Source organism: Oryctolagus cuniculus, chromosome 1 (genome assembly GCF_051225735.1).
Source record: "Oryctolagus cuniculus isolate XC-2025 breed Fujian yellow rabbit chromosome 1, ASM5122573v1, whole genome shotgun sequence".
In the NCBI taxonomy this organism is placed as follows: domain Eukaryota; kingdom Metazoa; phylum Chordata; class Mammalia; order Lagomorpha; family Leporidae; genus Oryctolagus; species Oryctolagus cuniculus.
The window spans coordinates 94,592,467-94,611,979 of NC_142867.1; the positions used below are offsets into that span (position 1 = coordinate 94,592,467).

Below are 19,513 nucleotides of genomic sequence, written 5' to 3' on the forward strand. Positions count from 1 at the left end.
TAAGAGAGAGAGAGAGAGAAAGAGAGAGAGAGAGAGAGAGAGAGAGAGAGAGAGAGAGAGAGAAAGGATGGATCTTCTTATCTGATGGTCTACTCCCCAAATGGCCATAGCTGGGACTCACTGAAGCCAGGATCCAGGAACTTCCTCTAGGTCCTCCATATGGTCATAGGGGCCTAAGCACTTGGGCCATCTTCTGCTGCTTTTCCCAGGCCATTAGCAGGGAGCTGGATCAGAAGTGGAGAAGCCGGGAATTGAACTGGTGCCCATATGGAATGCTGGCATCGTAAAAGGCTGCTTTACCCACTATGCCACAATACTGACCTCAAGTCTGTGTTTCTAAATAGCATGTTCACGCTACCAATTCTTGAGGTAGCGTGCCCTATAGTTTTCTTTTCCATTTTCCTGATATGGTTATAGGTAAAACCAAAGCTGGAAGTTAAATAATAGTGCAATTATGATTATGAAAATGTTCAAAGAACCATGTAGAATACTATGCTTTCTTGTACATTTTGTTTCTCTCAAGTTAATAATTTTTCTTTGCTAATTCATTCTCAAATTCTCCCATAGAACTTTTTAAAAATGCCTATTCTTTTTTTTTTTTTTTTTTTTTTTTTGGACAGGCAGAGTGGACAGTGAGACAGAGAGACAGAGAGAAAGGTCTTCCTTTTGCCGTTGGTTCACCCTCCAATGGCCGCCATGGCTGGCGCACTGCGCTGATCCGATGGCAGGAGCCGGGTGTTTCTCCTGGTCTCCCATGGGATGCAGGGCCCAAACACTTGGGCCATCCTCCACTGCACTCCCTGGCCACAGCAGAGAGCTGGCCTGGAAGAGGGGCAACCGGGACAGAATCCGATGCCCCGACCGGGACTAGAACCCAGTGTGCCAGCGCCGCAAGGCGGAGGATTAGCCTAGTGAGCCGTGGCGCCGGCCTGTCTATTCATTTTTTACTTATTTGAAAGGCAAAGAGACAGAAAGACACAGAAGAGACAGAGATCTTCCCTCTGGGGTTCACTAATCAAATGCTCACAGCAGCCAGGGCTGAGCCTGAACAAGGGCAGTTTTTTGAGTATCCTTTTATATTTTTTAAATATTTATATCTTATAATTTTGGATGTAAGATATTTCTTTGTTGAAAATATTAATTCTAAGTAATCTTATCTTGGCATTTTCTTTTTCTCCCAATACCATTTCTATTCATCAAAGTTGGTTTTATGGTTTGTTTTCACGTAGGAATATTTTTTCACATTTGGTGACTTTGTGCTGTGTAATCCGAGGACAGGAGATCAGAAAGCTGAGAGGACGCTCTCAGGCTTATGGGCAGGGCTGGTATATTAAGGACTGGCACTGGAGAAGAGTGGGGTGGGTCCCAGGTATTTCATGTAATGTGTTAGAATGGGATAGGGTTGAACAAAATGGAAAAACCCCAAATAACATATCCTTCATAAACTATTTATTTTCATCTCACACAAAGGAATCCCAGCTTTGATAGTTCAGGATCTGTATATGACAATTTGACATCATCAGGGTCACAGGCCACTATCTCACTACGCCATCATCCTGGAGCGTTGTCTCATGCCCACATGGTTTCTCAAGATCGAGCCACTGTGACTGCCTTACAGGCTGCAGGAAGGTAGAAGGCAGAGGAAAAGCAAATTCTGAGTCTCTTTCTATAAATCCCACACGACTTCCTGCTTATACAATTTGTCTAGAAAGTAGATGGTCACATATAGCTGCAAGCAAGGTCCAAAATGTAGTCTTGTAGCTGGATGCACTTGCTACGTCAGCTGAAATTGGGGATTTCATTGCAGAAGAGGAAGTGGAGCAGGGATGCTAGGGTGGCTAAGTAAGTTTCTTCAGAGATGGCACATCCTAATTCCGACACTTTACATCTTTCAATGACAAACCTGTTGGAGACGTCTCCAGTATGCCTTGGGCATATTTCTGGGCTTTGTTGCAGCAGAGTACACAGATTTGTGTATCTCATCTTACTTGGACACAGTCCAACCTTAACTATATGCTGTGCATTTTTCTGCTTTCTGTCTGGGGCATTGAGATATCATTGGATCTGCCAGGTCAGCATGGAAGTGCAGTCCAGAAACCTGAGGAAGCTGGAGGGTAGATGCTCCAGCCTCCTGTCCACCAGAGATGGGAACAATTGAAGTGTTCTGTAGGCTTCTCAGAGTACCTGGTAGAATTGAGCCCCCATTGCCAACAGCAGAAACCTGGCTACCACATCCTATATTGGTTAGTTCTCCTTCCCCATCTTGCTATGCTTGCCACCTCCCTCTTGCTTCCTGGGAACATGTGCCTTTCCCCCAAAATAATTGCACCAAGGTCTTGACTTAGGCTTTGCTTTTGAATAAGCTTACCCCAAGATAAAAAGCAATCCTCTTATTTAAATTCAAAGCCTAGATCATTACAGCTCTCGTATTCACATAAAACATTAATGGAACAGCCAGAAAATATCAGATGTCTAGTAGAAAATATAAAAACTTCTGAGATTCTTTGTTACACTTCACATTGTAGTTCATTTCCTATGACTGTATAATATGGTTAAAGAAACAATATGAACTCAGTTATCATCCCCAAAATGTGTAGATAATGTTTGAGCTTAGAATACATCACAATAGCCAGCACAAGTAGCAAGTGTTCCGAGAAGATGAACCTCTCATTTTCATGACTGTAAAAACTGACATCTTAGGCAGTTTTAGAAAACATGGTAGACCGCTGACGACTCTACTGTTAAAAATGAAATATCCAGTTCTTACAAATATTTTTTCACCGGTTACACTGATTCAATAAATTGTACATTTCTCTTTCTTTCCCTAGCACAGAACCTGGACCATGCAGGTGATTAATTCTTGCTGAATAAATGAATAGGATAATAAAAACCAGTTTCTGTTTCCTCATCTTAGAAGTTGAGAATAATGTACTGCTTACTTAAGGGAATTTTTTAGGGACACTGAACATTTCTAAACTGTTTCAAACTGTGAAGCAGTATTTAGATTTTATCAGTATAATAATTCTGCAAAGGAATAAATGGCTGAAAATATATCTAAAATTTGCCATACCATTTTGTATATATTAGAAGAACTATGTGATGGGTTTTAAAATTTTTATTTGAGAGGCAGAGAGACAGGGAGCGAGCTCCCATCTGCTGGCTCACTCCTCAAATGCCTGCAATGGCGAGGGCTGGACTAGGCTTAAGCAGGGATCTGGAATTCAATCCAGGTCTCCCAAGTGGGTCTCCCAGTTGCTTGGGTCATCATTTGCTGCCTCCCAGGGTCTGCATTAGAAGAGTGCTAGAGTGAGGAGCCAGAACTAGGCATGGAACCCTGGGGCTCCAACATGGAATGAGAGTGTCTCCATTACCAGGCTAAGTGCCTGCTCACATGTAGTAAGAGTTTAAGAAATTATGAGCAGACCACAAATTGGTCATTAAAAAAAATTTAGATCTTTATTTTGGCCTCATCTAACAGATAATTGTAAAAACTGGGATAAGTTGCCAATAATCTGTGGGATTAAAAAACTTTAGCAGAAAAAGTAAAAAAGATATACAAGTGAGAAATAGGTTTTGTGATCCACATATTTATTGTGTAATGAGCTACATTACATTCTAACAACTGTAAATATGACTTTATAATGATTTTGGCATCCGTGTTAGACATTATGAATCCACAAGTCTCAAAATCCTTGGCAGAAAAGAGCCATTAGCACATTTATACATCTAAGCTTAGTTTAAATTAAATTCATAAGATTAAATTTCGTGCCCAAGGCTGTTCTGTTGTGCAGTAAACCCCAGATGGAAGTAGAGTGCACCATCCTGAAATAAAGTACTAGGGAATACCAGATCCAGCTAGCCCATTGGTTTGGCCTATACAAGGAGAGAGCAGGAGCTGGCGGGAGAGGAAGAGGTCCTTCTACTTTTTGCTGCTTCCCTGGCCAATTGCCCGGTAATCCAGCGTGGTGTTCAACTTGACATTCTGTGTTGATTCATTTTCTTAAGTGGAGATGTACTCTGTCTGCTTTCTAGAGCTGCTGTAAAAATGTGCCAGAAACTTGAAAGGTTAAAACAGGAGAAACTTATTCTTTCATAGTTCTGGAGGTCAGAAGTCTGAAGTCCACAGGGGCTGCCACAGGAACTTGCTCTTTTCTCTGAAGATTTTAGTGGAGGCTCCTTTTTTGCCACTTTTGAGCTTCTGGGGGTTGCCAGCCAGCTTCGGAATCCTTGCAGAAAGAGCACTCGATCTCTGCCTCTGTCTCACATGGCCTCTTTCCTTGAGTGGCCAAGTCTCGTCTCTTGTAAGGACATCAGTCATATTGGATGTAGGGCTCACCCCACTCTGGTATGACCCCATCTTAATTGCACCTGCAGAGTCTGTGGTTCTAACTATGGCTACGCTCATAGGTACCTGGGTTTAGGGCTTTAACACTTCTTTCTTGGGGGACACATGTCAACACACAGCATGTATCATACAGATTTCTTTCCAAAAGAGGAAGCCAGCCCCATATTTCCCATAAAGGCAAAAGGTACTATATTGTTTATTATCCTTACTTCTCACCAAAATCCAGTGTTAAATTGTATGTAGCAGATACACATAAGAGATATTTAAAGAGGCATAGAAATATATGAAATCCAATAAGCAAGTATTGAAAGTGAATACTGAGGTGACAAAAAGACTTTCTCTTTTGTGACGATTTCACTAAACTGAAATGAAATTCATAAGAGCTAATTCAGCCTCTGCAGATGGTGGAATATTCCAAATGCATTTTCACTGGGGAAAGGTCCAGTGAATATAGGGATGGGAAATGCCATTACTTAGTATTAAGAAAAATATAAGCAGAGAATAGTGTAATGGATGTGCAAGATGGACTTCTCTTCCATATTCAGAAAATGCATCCAGCCACATTTGATTTCTCTTTGATTTATCTACAGTTCAGCCATCTATTGCTTCTTGAAATCCTAGTAACACTTTGAGTACTAAGATCGAAGGCATAATACACTGGTCCACTAAAGAAAAGGAAGAAGTCTACAAAAAAAGAGAATTTATTGAGTTAACTTATAGAAGATTTCAGGTATCTTCAATTCAAGAAACTCTGCCCCTTTCCCAATGTAACATTCAAATGCAGATATGCTATTTTAAAAATTTAAACAAATTATCAGGGTTTCTTTTCTTTTTTTTTTTTCTACTTACAATCCTGCTGGAAAACCGCATCAACTTTGTTTCCTATTCCTGGAAAGCTTCTTAATATACTTTTGGGATAACCTGGCTCCATGAACTGTCTTTCATTATCATATCTAATAAGAACAAAATGTCACATGATTTGAGATTCATATAGAATTAAATGGTAACAATTTTTTGTACTTGTATATAATTTACAAAGTAACTTCACACATATTTTCTCATCCACTCATCACAACGTCCTATTCACTGGAGGTAAGAATGGTTGACTCTCTATCTAAGGGTACATACTTATTTATAAAACTTCATGGGGGCCGGCGCTGTGGCTCACTTGGCTAATCCTCTACTTGCGGCACTGGCACACCGGTTCTAGTCCCGGTTGGGGCACCAGGTACTAGTCCCGGTTGCTCCTCTTCCAGTCCAGCTCTCTGCGTGGCCTGGGAGGGCAGTGGAGGATGGCCCGGGTGCTTGGGTCCCTGCACCCGCATGGGAGACCAGGAGGAAGCACCTGGCTCCTGGCTTCAGATCGGCTCAGAGCTGGCTGAAGCAGGCCGTTAGGGGAGTGAACCAACGGAAGGAAGACCTTTCTCTCTCTCTTTCACTGTCTATAACTCTCTCTCTCTCTCTTTCTCTCTCTCTCACTGTCTAATTCTGCCTGGCAAAACAAAACAAAACAAACGAACAAAAAAACTTCATGGGTAAATTAATTCTAAAACAGGCTTCAGATCAGTGATTCAATGTTATTTCCAAAAAAACTTATATTTTCTAAGACTTTGAATTAATTGGTACACATTCTCTCTATATAGATGTAAGTAATAAGCTTGACTTGTACACCAAATTCTGCAGACTCTATGAATACCATTTGCTTGAGTGTCAGAATTTCAGAATTTGCCTCATAAATGAGCATTGGCTCAAGTCTTTCTTTGTATCCCATCCTATTGCTTTATCAAGGTTTACTCTGTTTCATGATGTGGTATAAAAATGAAATGCAAAAGCCAAGATAATATCCATATATACTCTCACTAAAACCCATCAAACACCACCTAGACTTTTAAAACCTTCACACATTTGATTGTTAGCCATTTGTAGTCAGAGTAGAGAAATGCAGATTTCAACCTCTAATTGGAAAAGACAGTTTCTCTCACCTCCAGAACTGGCTGTTCACAAAGAAGTATGTCTTTCTTCTGTAGGAAACAGCTGCATCAATAGCTTGGACAGAGCTAGGGAAGCCATAGTTTGATATATCTCTGGGGTATCCACGCTGAATTTCATAGCCATTCAGAGCCCAGTATTGTCTGCCTGCCAAAGATTCAGGTTCTATGTTAAACCTCATCCATTGCATAAATCCATCACAGATATGAAAATGGAACAAACATTTACTATCTTTAAAAGATGAAGGTGGTGAATTTAGGCTGATGTGGGCTATGATAGCACTAATGATTTCCCAGTACCTATCACAACATTCACTTCTTGGCCTGCTTCCATTCAGGGCCCCACAATTGGATGTCTTATCTCATGTGACATATATATATATATATATATATGTGACTTATATATGTGTATATATATATACATATATATAAATTAAATTATAGCTTTGAGGAGCCTTAGAAAATTATGACTGGGATGAAACTGTGGAAATATGAAAGACTACCTAACATCATCTTCCCATTTTGTTGATGAGAAAACTGAGACCTGAAGAGGGAACAGCCTACTCAAATTCACAACGTAGTTATTTGCCAGTCTGCCAGCAACAGCTTGGCCAGCACGGCACTCTATAGGCTCACCTCTTCTGAACCTGAAGGAACCACAAGAAGTCCTGCCCCCTCCCTCCAGGCAGAACCAAAATAGGATGAAAACTTTAGGAAGTTACCTTTAAATAGGAAAACTAGGTCCCTATCAAAATCCTCATATGCAGCCTGTATACCATTTGGCAGGGATGGCCAGAACAGGGAAATAAAATTGAGTTCAACTCTACGTAGCCAAGGATGTCGTCTCCAGAAGTACCTGATGGAATATAAGGACACACGCACAGAATGGTCTAAGGAGCAGTCTCTGTGATCCTTGGGCTGGGCTGACCTTATCCTATTGCTCGGGGGGATAGCACACTACAGTGCACTCAGCGTCTAACACGGGCCAGCACCCAGCAAGCTTTGTGGTGAGCTTGTCTACCTGCTGAGTACTTCACAATTTTTGGAGAAGGGTCCCAGAAGCGACCTCATTTGATTACATGTGGCATTGTGCTCTACTCACACACTGACAAATCTTACTGGGCTACGTTTCATTACTATTCCTACTAAATGACAAGATGTCTGGCTGCCACCTGAAACAGCACGCTCCGGCAGCCTGCGATTGCACAATCGAACATCCAATGGGAAAGAGAAATTATCCATGAGATGGTTTGCCTCACAATTAAGTGATCATTTCCATTCACCTGACTGGCTGGGGATGGAACTGAATGACATTCTGGTGCCAGGTAAACCCAGCTAGGCAGCTCCCCAACACCTGCAGGCCATGTCCATGTTCATGTACCTCAACACAAACATCTGACGCCTGTGAATGTTTTAGTGGATTTTCCTTTCTTGGGTATATTGAATTACCTGGAAGCACTGAGAATTCCAGTGGGGTTATGTATAGAACTCAAAGGAAAAGCTGAGTACAGTGTGACTTAATTAGAACCCAGTGTTAAAGTATGCCAGCGAGAGCAATCAAAGGAACTGTGCTATCTTATACTTGTCTGTGAAGAAGAGTATTTCTCCGCGGAAAGTGGTGGCAGCATCAAAGGTCAGTCTGGGGTCGCAGGCTGTGGGCGTGGTTGCTCCAGTGGGCTGGATAGGGCGGTTTGAAGATCCTGAGAACACAAATGCATTGAATGAGCTCAAGTCCAATGTGAAGCGCAGTGCACCTCAGACGCTTCTAAGAGGTAGGGTCCTCACGATATGGGACCCGATCCAGGAGTTAGGATTAGATTGACTAGCTTCATGAGCTGGAGACCATGCCCCCCTAGCTCCTACATGATCTCACCTGTATTCACCCACCTGCCAATCAGACTATGTAACCACTCCCCTTTTGGAAGTGAATAAGAGGCGTGGAGCGTGCTGGGCCCACCCTGACTCCCTGCTATCTGGAGTGCCATTTTGCTGCTTCTCCTACCTGCTTTCCCACACCTCCACTAATTGCCCTCCTGCCTGCCTGTATTCTCTCACTTGAGGTCTCTGGCTGCTCCCTGGAAAACCCTGGTTTGGAACTCCCAGTTTACTCTTTCTGACTCCCCTCTCTCTTAATAAAGCTCTCATTTCCCTGTGTATTTCTGTCACTTCCCCAAATAAATCTTAAAACCTTACCATGTTGCTATTTTGTTTGTGTCTGAGCTTAGAATGCTTCTCTAAGCTTAAGACAAGAACCCAAAATATTAATTTTAGCATAGGCTAGCCGATAACACTCACAGGACAAGAAATGCTACCAGGCAATAAAGTCACTGTACACATGGCTGTCTTAGAGCTTTTATTTGTTAGTTTAATAAACATAGTGGGGAGTTTCAGGGTCAGTTCAGATCAAGCTGCGAAGTACAGACATTTGGAATCTACGCCCTCTCCTCTTTGAAATTCTAATGCCATCCTTAGCTCCCTTCTTCTTTCCTCTTTCTATTTTCTTGGTCACTCAATTTCCACTTATTCCTTCCCCACCGCAGTCCACTTTCAGGACAAGATCCTCTATTAGTCTCATAGCACAAAGCTTAGTCAGATCCCTGCAATATCTTCTCTATACGCATTTGCATTTTAAAATATTTTCTCACTGTAGAATGAAGGACTACACTAGTCGTAAACAGATTTGAAAACATAGGTGAGCAAGGAAGCAGGTGTTTTGGGGATGGGGAAAGGAGCTGAGGAATAGATGCAGGGAGGGACTTGACATTCCTGCAGATTGGACTGTCATGAAAAACATTTCCTGGCTGTGATGCCTTGGTAGGTTTGACTTAAAGGACTGTCTCATCAGAGCTAAGGAAGCACATTCCCCAATTCCTGTCCATTTCATTTTACTCTTCCCTTCCACTCTACTCCACACCTTTTGAGAGAGTAGCAAACTCCTTCTCTTGTTTCTTTACTCATTTAGCTATGGGGGAGCAAGAGGGTACGAGAGGAAAGGGGGCCAATCGTCATACCCAAACACTCAGAGCTCCTTATCACAGGGCAAAAGGCCCCTACTACCCTCCCTGAAAAACATCAGTAATGCCTTTTAAAAAATGTTTTTTTTTTTCCATTCCTCTCCTTCTCTCACAACAGACACTATTTCAATATGCTCACTCTTTATCATTTTGCTTGCATGTTTCTTGACAATGCCTTGCTTTAGTTGTTGGTACTTTTATATAGATTTATATATTTTATAGTTTAATTTCAACATTGTATAATATATCATTCCATTTTTTTTTTGCAAAGCACACAGTTTTAAAAATCCACCCACAGTGCCGCTGTATGTGCATCTGAGTGTGTGCTTCTAATTGCTGCACATTACTCGATGCTGTGTATTTGCCACATTTTACCCATATAGGCTTCTCTGATATACTCCCCACTCAGTCTCCAACTTCCACTGCCACAAACCAGTCTGCTGGCAAAGTACCTGGTATGACTTGACCCATACGACAATTTCTTTGAGGTTTAGGAGAAGGATTGCTGTATAAAAGGGGACATAGAAAACTGCAAAGCACAAAAAGGAGGAGGAACCAAAAATCCCCACTACCCAGAGGCAATGACCGAGAATCATTGTTTTGCATCTTTTCCTACCTTTTCATTGAGGGAGCAAGTGAGGCTCAGCCCTCTAAGTCTCTTTTGCTAATGTTGTATTACTGGAAACCTCTAGAGTTCCATTTGTGCTTGCCCAGAGTGCAGAATCTGAGAACTGCTCAGAGGCTGGGCCCACCAGGAGCCTACTCCCAAGTCCAAGCTTGTACTGCCATGCTCTTCAGATGATCTTACCATAGAGGGCCTGAATGCCATTGATATCATCTTGAGGGAGTGAAAACGTGCTTGGTTCTCGGAAAATGTAGTTGGGATACATCAAGGCAACAGGGTTGGAGGAGTGAGCGAGCCCCAAGGAATGGCCAAATTCATGAGCAGCAACAATAAACAAGTTGTAATCTGAAATGCAAGCACGTGTGGTGAGTGGCCTCAGGTGGATCCAAGGATGGTAGAGAATTGATCTCAAGGAAGGCAAACTCCAGGCTGGAGCTGCCTGGGGAAACACTGCTTCCCATGCCTGTCTTTTTCATCTTCTCTTTGGATTCCTGAAGAAGTGGGTACTGGGAGAACCAAGGTAGGAGACACATGTTGGGATGATGCGGGGTATGAGCTTGTCATAAAATCTCAGATCCTAAAAAAAGCTGCCTTTATTCCAACACTCACATTTTATGGATGCAGAATTGGGGCTTGGAGAAATGATGGCAGCTAGGTTTATTGACCTATCACCCTACATCCCATAAATATGTACATTGAAAAATTGTGCAGATGGAAATGCTAATTAACCTGATATTTATTACACATGGTTTATTTGCGTCAGGCTACCACAGCGTACCTCATACATGTGTGTAATTAGGATACCAGCAAAGCAAGGAGAGGTGATGGCAGAGTCATGGTCTCAGGAGTCCAGGCACTCTCTCCTCCTCTGCTCTCATGCCCGCTCTCCCTGGGCCCCAGATCTTCCCACTCGCCAGTGGAGTCTCAGTGAGCAGCTGGATGACAATGAAGCCTGCCAGGCCACAGAGACACAGGCTGACTCACACTGGCTTCTGAACCACCCGTAGTTTAGCACCAGCTCCTCCCTGTTTCAGAGAATCCGAGCAGCTGGAGAGCAGTTCTGTCTCCTATTGCTCCATTTCACCTTCTACACTCTGCAAGCGTTGTGCCTATCACAATCGAGAACATAAGAACTAGGAAGATGCTACTTCCTATCAAACAGAGCCCACACTCCTTTGCCAGGCCTTCAAGGCCTTCCTCATGTGGCTCTAGCAGAGATTTGAGAGCTTGCCTCTGTGAACCTCACCAAACACACTGTGCATTTTCCTGCATGCCTACTTGAAAGAATTCATAGCTGTTGAACACCCACCTCATGGCAGTATGATATTTAATCTCACAATGTTTTTGTGAAATTTTATCAGCAATATTTGTATGGTAAAGGAACTGAAGCCCACATATTTTGTATATCTTACTGGTCTGGTAACTAGCAAGTGGTAGATCTGGGGTTGAATCCAGGTGTAACGGTAGGATTCATGTGTTATTACAATGTTCAACTTCTTACTGATAATTAGCATAGCAAGATTATATCCAGACTGAAGTACTTGATTTAAAAAAAAAACATTTATGTATTTGTTTTAAAGGCAAAGTTACAGAAGGTGGGGGGAGAGAGAGAGAGGGAGAGAGGGAGAGAGGGAGAGAGAGAGATGTCTTCCATCTGCTGGTTCACTCCCCAGATAGCCACAATGGTTGGGGCTGGGCCAAGCTGAATCCAGAAGGCCAGAACTCCATCTGGGCTCCCATATGGGTGCAGGGGCCCAAGGACTTGGACCATCTCTTGCTGTTTTCTCAGATGCATTAACAGGGAGCTGGATCAGAAGTAAAGCAGCCAGGACTCAAACTGGCACTCATATGGGATGCCAACGTCACAGGCAGTGGCTTAACCCACTGAACCACAATGCTGGCCCCCAAGTCTTGCCTTTTTATCAACACATTCTTCCATTTAAGCATTTCAGAAAAATATCCGAGTGCCTGGAGTACTGTGCAAAGGATAATGGGAGCTCTTTTGTGACTATCTCTTCTACAGGAATGCACAGTCTAGAAGGGGAGGGAGGTGTGTGCAGACAAGCTGAATGCCCAGAATAGTGAGTGACAGCAGTTAGAGAAGGAGGTACCAATACAGTCAGGATTCTGTGCAGAAAGTTCTCATTTCCAGATGAAGATGAGGTATGAAATAGCCTTTGATATAGCAGAGAAAGATGAAAAAAAAAAAAGACTTGGGTAGGTAGGAGTTGGGACAAGGGGAAAAGCATTTCAGGAAGGGAAAGCAATGTGGGATGACTTAGGGAAGATGGAAGCCACAGGGCGTGATCTGGCAGCAGTGACTGTACAGTGTGGTTGGAGGATATGAAAGAGGAAAGACAGGCTAGAACTGTTTTTTAATTTGAGAGGTAGGGGAGGGAAGAAGAGAGATAGCGAGGCAGGGAGAGAGAATACACATATGAGCAAGAGCACTCTCATTTGATAGTCTACTCCCTAAATGCCTGCAACAGTCAGGGCTTGGCCAGGGCAAAGCCCGGAGCCAGAAACTGTCTCCCAAATGGACAGCATTGACCCAACTACTTGAGCCATCACCTTTCTAGCAGGAGGCTGGAATCAGGATCTGAGCTGGGACTCAAATAACAGTCACTAGGATATAGGATACAAGAATCTTAATGCTAGACCAAATACCCAACCCATCAATAAATTAGACGGTGGAAAAGACCCAAAGCCTTCATTACCAGGTGAAGGTGTTTGGATGGTGTTTGGTGCAGAATATGAAACACTGGAACTTTTAAGCAGGAGATAATATGATCCTTGATGGGATTTCTGAAGGCAACCTTGCTACCACGCTGGGAGAAATGAGAGGAGGAGACTGGAGGTAGCGTGTCCTGTTAGGAACCTGGATCATTAAGTTCAGGTAAGAGGTAATGCAGTGATGATCTGAACTAGTGAGGAGAACTATAGAAGTACAGTGTGGTGGGAATTCTTATTTATCCTTGAGTACACAGAGTCATTGCCACAGGGACTTAGGAGAGAGACACAGCACGCTATGTGGAGAAAATGGCGAAAGCCAACAGATGTCGCTCAAAGGTAGAAAGTGCCTTTCCTGTTATTTTCTAAGAAGTGCTCTCTGTCACGCTGGACCCCATGGCCTTGTCAAGTGCCAGATGCTCCAGTTATTGCCATCTCAGCCCTTCTTATGGTAAATCTTCTTCTTGAAAGACGGTTTTGTTGCAAAAGGAACATATCACTAGCAAAGACCTCTGGGAACTTGAAATAAGTAGATTAGAGAGAAGGGAGTTCCCTTTTTTCTAAATGAGTATAATTATGCCTTTTAAAAACATCATTAAGGGGCCAGTGCTGTGGCATTGCAGGTAAAGCTGTTGCCTGCAGTGCCAGCATCCCATGGGTGCTGGTTCGAGTCCCAGCTGCTTCTCCACTTCCGATCCAGCTCTCTGCTATGGACTGGGAAAGCAGTAGAAGATGGCCCAAGTCCTTGGGCCCCTGTACCCGTGTGGGAGACCTGGAAGAAGGTCCGGGCTCCTGGCTTTGGATCGGTGCAGCTTTGGCCGTTGCAGCCAATTGGGGAGTGAACCTGTGGATGACAGAAGACCTCTCTCTCTGCCTCTCCTTTTCTCTCTATGTAACTCTGATTTACAAATAAATAAATAAAAATCTTTAAAAAAAGAACTTTAAAAGAATATTAAAAAATATGCCCAAAACAGTGGTCAGCAAACATTTTAGGCTTTGTCAATCAAATAGTCTCTGTTGCAATTACTCAGCTCTGCTGCTGCAGAGTGGATGCAGCCATGGATGACAAATGAACAGTGAGTTGGCCCTGTTCCAACACAACATTATCTGTATACGCAGGGACCAGGCAGGATATGCATAGTCTGTAGTTTTCTGATCCCTGCCTGTGCCTCAGAAATTCATGTTAGAAACTTGATTCTCAATCCTTGGGAGGTAGGGCCCTTCCCTCATGAATGGATTAAGGCTGTTATAGAAAGTGCCAGAGGTATAAGCCTGTTCTCTCTTGCTCTAGCTTGCCCTTCCACCTCCCACCACGTGAGAATGTAGCAACGTGGTCCTTGTCAGATGCCAATACCTTCATTTTAGACTTGTCGGCTCCCAGCACAGTGAAGATTTCTGTTCTTTATGAATCATCCAGAGTTGGCTGGTGTTGTGGCACAGAGGGTTAAGCTGCCACCTAAACACCAGCATCCAATATGGGAACCAGTTCCAACCCCTGCTAATGTGCCCAGGAAAGCAGCTAATAAGATGGCCAAGTACCATCGTAGGAGATCCAAATGAAGCCTCTGGCTCTTGGCTTCAGCCTGGCACAGCCCTGGACTTTGTGGCCATTTGGGAAGTGAACCAATGGATGGAAAATGTCTCTCCTTCTGTCTCTGTAACTCTGCCTTTCCAATAAATAAATCTTTAAAAATAAATAAATACATCACCCAGTTTCAGGTGTTCCATTAGAGCAACACTAAAGGATTAATACACTACCCTAGAAATAAAAGGCAAGCAATTAGTTTTATTTTTATTATCTAAATTGACTAAGTGTCTTGAGGCAGAACACATTGTAAGCAATCAGTTTATAGGAGTCTGAAATTTTACAGTAACTTGGGTATATGTTACCCAAAGTGGAAAAGGCTCACTCGGAAGTTGCATGTAGATATAACCTTGGTTAACTTACTTCTGGAGGTTTTGGTCCACGTTTCTTCTGCATCAAAGTGAGCATCTCCTCCAATGCCTTGACCTGGCTGAAAGGCATGGGCAAGGATTCCGTTGGGTCCATCAAAGGGAGAAATGTCACCATGATCTGAAATTAAACAATTTGCATAAAGTCCTTACAGAGTCTCAGATTTCCTAAGGAAAGCAAAACCGAGCACAGCTGCTTCCAGCCTACCTCCTTGGGCAAAAGCAATATTGATGTCTGCTTCCCCCTGCACGATCCTGGTGAAGGTCAGGGGTGATACGGCGCTCCAGACTCCAAAAGCTCTCTCAATGGCACTTTCCACATCACTTGTTGACAGCTGTGGGGTATAGTTTATGATCCTTCAAAACGAGAAAGTGCACAAAGCGTTTGCTATTGTTTAGAACAGCTGTCAACAGTTTGTGTTGCTGTCTTATGGAGTGAGTTGTGTACCTGATATAATGACACTGGAGGGGGTATAAGGAGGGAGACAAATCTCAGGGGCAAAGACAGACATGAGTTCTGGGCAAGTTCCCCTAAGTCTCTAAACCTCAGATTCCTTCTTCATAGAATGAGGCCATAAAATAGAGTTGTTGTGAAGACTAAACACAAACAAAGCATGTAGTTTGATACGTGGAAAATAGTGTTCCACAAATTCTGATATTGACACTATTGCTATTATCAACATATATGAAAGGTGAAGCTAGATCCTCTTTAGCAATGATTAAGCCCTGCTGGGGTGGTGCTGATTGAGTGCTTGGAGAGGCAGCCTAACATCGCCATTGCCTGCTCTAGATCACTGGGGAAGGCTTTGGCGTAAAAAGAGCCCGTGAGACATCTACCCTTTGATTTTCACACCCATGCATTATTTAAATTCATTCACACTCTTACAAAGGAGGGGTATCTACTGATCTGTGCCTGGTGTATTTCAAGTCCTAGAACAATGTCGTGCTTATTAGGAGAGCTCCATCATCTCTGGCTGAGGGAATGAATTCTGAAATGAAAACTATCATATCACCTGTAAGTCAGGTCTGTGTGTTTCCACCGGGGGTTTCCTGGGATTAACGTAAATTCGCCAGTGTCGGGCACTCCACAGCGGGGCTTTTCCATCATCTCCAGAGTTTCCGCATTTGGCTTCCCTGTCACGTTCAACCCAAAGAAGCGCTGCATTTCTTTAAGCTTTTCAACAAACATACTTGTGTAGTTCCTTTCCGCAGACCGATATTGCTGGATTGGCAACTGATAGAAATTTTCTAGGTAATTCTGAACAAACACAAACATATCAGTGTCTATACTACAAAACAGCTTTCATCCTGCAGGCATTCTGCAATCCTTTCTAAGTAACTGTAGAGATTCAAGCAGGACTAACAACCAGGCGGCCGCAGGAACAGTAACATACATTTGTAGGTTGACTTAGAGTCCAATGCCTATTAAAAAGAACGATTCATACATTTAGTTCTCCAACTAAGGTTCACAAGGAAAAATAAGTGTATCCTGAAGAATGAGCATGAAATGCTATTATAGAGTCAGCAGAGACTTTTTAAAAATATTTACTTATTTATTTGAAAGGCAGAGTTAATAGAGAGGCAGGGGCAGAGGCAGAGAGAGAGAGAGAGAGAGAGAGAGGTCTTCCAACTGCTGGTTCACTCCCCAGATGGCTGCAACAGCCAGAGCTAGGCTGATCTGAAGCCAGGAGGCAGGAGCTTCTGCGGGGTCTCACATGTGGGTGCAGGGACCCAGGGACTTGGGCAATCTTCCATTGCTTTCCCAGGCCACAGGAGAGAGCTGGATCGGAAGTGCAGCAGCCAGGACTCACACTGGCATCCATATGGGATGCCGGTGCCATAGGTGGCTGCTTTACCTGCTATACCACTGCAACAGCCCCACCTCTTAGTTTTCTAAAAAAAGAACTCGCATTTATTGACTTCTCTTGAGATATTCGTTAATGAATGTAGATTTTGTTTCTTTTCTGCTCTTTTCACCACTGTAGAGCAGGTTTAGTCATCTTCATGAAGAAATAGAAGCACAGGGAAGTGAGGTATTACCAAGTGACAGTTCAGGTCCCAACTCTCCATGTGGCCTCTGAAATGAGAATTGATACCTTCCAGAGAGGAATTCCAAACATGTTTTGAGGTGGCAGCAGCGTCACTGCTACAATGTTTTATTTACCAAGGTAACTCTTTGGAAGGGGTCAACACTCATTAGGAAGTAAAGGTTCTGAGGGTGGAAGCAAGCCAATCATAAGGCTTCTCTCTCTCATTCACTGTCTTATGTAGCCTGTAATACCTGGTACTTTGCATGCACTTTGGGTTGGAGAGGTTTGGGTTCAAATCGTCTGCCATGGATTTGTTGTAGAAACTGGGACATATTACTGACACAATTTAAGATTCACTTTTATCTCTTGGGGCTGGCTCCATGGCTCACTTGGTTAATCCTCTGCCTGCGGTGCCAGCATCCCATATGGGCTCCGGGTTCTAGTTCCAGTTGTTCCTCTTCCAGTCCAGCTCTCTGCTGTGGCCCGGGAAGACAGTGGAGGATGGCCCAAGTGCTTGGGCACCTGCACCCGTGTGGGAGACCAGGAGAAAGCACCTGGCTCCTGGCTTCAGACTGGCGCAGTGCCGGCTGTAGCGGCCATTTGGGGGGTGAACCAACGGAAGGAAGACCTTTCTCTCTGTCTCTCTCGCTCACTGTCTAACTCTGTCAAATTAAAAAAAAAAAGATTCACTTTTATCTCTGAAATAGATATAACAACGCCCCCCCCCCCCGATTGTTGTGAGGATTAAATGAGTTAATGTTTGTAAAATGCTTAGCAGGGAGTCTTGGACAGAGGAAGCACCCCATGGGCCCTAGGCGTTATCCAGTAAATACTATTACCATTCTAAATGATACCCAAAACAAGAGACAAAAACAGGACTAAGAATCATGCTTTTGAAAAACTCCAGTGCTAAGAAAATCGTGTACTAGAAATCTGTAACAGCATTCCCTTGCATTTCTTAAAACCTTGCATTGACTTTCCTACTGTGAAGCATTGGGGAAAAGCTATCGGTTCTGGTTTAGGAATGCTCCCAGGGGTTTATAAGCAGTCTATGATCTGGTGCCGGGAAATCCAATGACATGATGAACAGTTTCCTCTTTAACAGCAATCTCCTGTCCTCACATTCTCCTCTACACCTCAGATGCTTGGCTGCAAGACAATGTCCATACAGGAAGCACCAGATATGTAGCAACTGGGCTGGAGAAATATGGAAGAGAAAATACTACAGAAGAAAGTAAATCACTCCATTGAATACATGAAACCATTCCGTCTAAGAGGTTCCCTAGCTGGAGGCAGGATTTTCCAGTTTGTTTTCATGTCCAGCTTCTAGAGGGCTCAGTCATTGCCAGCTTGGGCCCTTCCAAATCAAGCAAAGATGTTCAGCCTCAAGCAAGTCACCCAGATAATTTCTTTCAGACTGTTTCCACTAAAAAAAGAAACAACCCGCATAATTTTCTAATAATCAGAAAAAATCAACCACTCCCCTGATGGACAGATCATTTACCTGAATGATTTTTGCATTTTTGTCTTCTGGGTATCCCAAAGGCACTGGCAAGGCCTGGGAAAGCAGCATGTGGAGTACCAGCAGAAACGGAAGCGCCTCCAGCAAGAACATGACCTTCTCTCCAAATACCACCTCTCCCAGCCACCTCTCTGCTCCTCTGGGGAAGACCCTTCCCCTGCTGGGGACCCTGAGGTTCTGGCCCTTTTAAAGCTGTGTCTTAAAACAATTGCTGCATCAGGAACATGAAGCAACGCAGGTTCATTACACTCGGACAATTGTGTAAGGTTATAATGTGATTTAGTATCCTAAAGTGGGGAGTCTCGCAATAAAAAAGTATCGTTTGCTACTTCTGCTTTTGGGGTTTTCAGTTACATATTTATTTTTGCATACTTGATCCAAGGAAAGGAGCAGGAGACAAATCCTGAAGTTGCAGGTTTACATTTTCAGGCTATGGAAGACATTCGGGCTGCATTAAATTGTGCAGAGGAGCGCTGTGGGACCAAGGAGCCCCACGAGGGAACTCTCTGTGCTTGTCACCCTCACTGCAAGCGAGGAGACCGTGTGTGTGCCTGCGTGCATTGCCACAAAGCAGGCTCTACCCGGGGGGCTGACGAGCAGCCTCCGGAGAGCGCGGCCTTGGCGTTAGTGTACTGGGCAGGCTGGATTTCCTACAGAAATGACAAAGAGCACAATGTTGATGGTGAGAAACCTTTGACTATGATGTACCAGACAATCATACTGTACATATGGGAGTATTACTTCAGTCCTTCCTCGTACAGCCTTGGTTAAAAAAAATAGATGCTACGTTAGTCTCCATTTTACAGATGAAATCAAACCTAGAGAGATTTAGAGGATGCGTGCAAGTCACAGCTCACTTTGTGCGGGCCAGTATCCAATCCCAGCGGGAATTTAGAGGCAGAACTGGCAGCTACTGTATCAGGCTCTATGTGGAGCCTCCCACCTGAGTCCTAGGCTGGTCCGTAAGAGCTCTAGGCCTGTAACAACTGTGATCTCTGGCTTCTGTTCATGAAGAGGGCAGGGGAGAGGGAGAATGAGATGGCTTACATGTCCCCAGGGGAGTAAGATGCCAGGAGAATTTCCAGACAATGTGGCTAACCGGCGAGGTTGTGTAGTCAGAGGCTCTTGGGCATGCTTTTTAAAAAATGTTTTATTTGAAAGGCAGAGAGAAATACAGATGGGCATCTTTTAGATGCTAGTTCACTTCCTAGATGCCCATAACTGTTGGGACCCAGGCTGAAAACAGGAAATCAGAGTTCCTTCTGGGTCTTTGATATGGGTGGCGGGAACCCAATTACTTGGGCCA

At 43.6% G+C, this 19,513-nt stretch overlaps 1 protein-coding gene across 1 annotated transcript; it reads right to left on the reverse strand.

The window, feature by feature from the left end:
* Positions 1–3,583: 3,583 nt before the first annotated feature.
* On the reverse strand, positions 3,584–18,300 carry MMP8 (matrix metallopeptidase 8). The gene is made up of 10 exons (XM_051827215.3): positions 18,190–18,300; positions 15,669–15,913; positions 14,864–15,012; positions 14,651–14,776; positions 10,156–10,317; positions 7,916–8,033; positions 7,056–7,189; positions 6,328–6,481; positions 5,195–5,298; positions 3,584–5,029 (listed from the first exon to the last, which is right to left on the reverse strand). The coding sequence occupies exons 1-10, from the start codon at positions 18,298–18,300 to the stop codon at positions 4,926–4,928; spliced, it is 1,407 nt and encodes a 468-aa protein (XP_051683175.2). The 3' UTR covers positions 3,584–4,925.
* Positions 18,301–19,513: the final 1,213 nt, after the last annotated feature.

Bases quoted from the DNA above. Each gene is read 5' to 3' on its own strand.
- MMP8 (XM_051827215.3), bottom strand. From the start codon at position 18,300: ATGTTCTTGCTGGAGGCGCTTCCGTTTCTGCTGGTACTCCACATGCTG. The intron at 14,777-14,863 runs GTAGGCTGGAAG...GTTTAATTTCAG, and splicing joins TATTGCTTTTGCCCAAGGAG to ATCATGGTGACATTTCTCCC. The intron at 10,318-14,650 runs GTAAGTTAACCA...CTTGCATTTCAG, and splicing joins GTGGACCAAAACCTCCAGAA to ATTACAACTTGTTTATTGTT.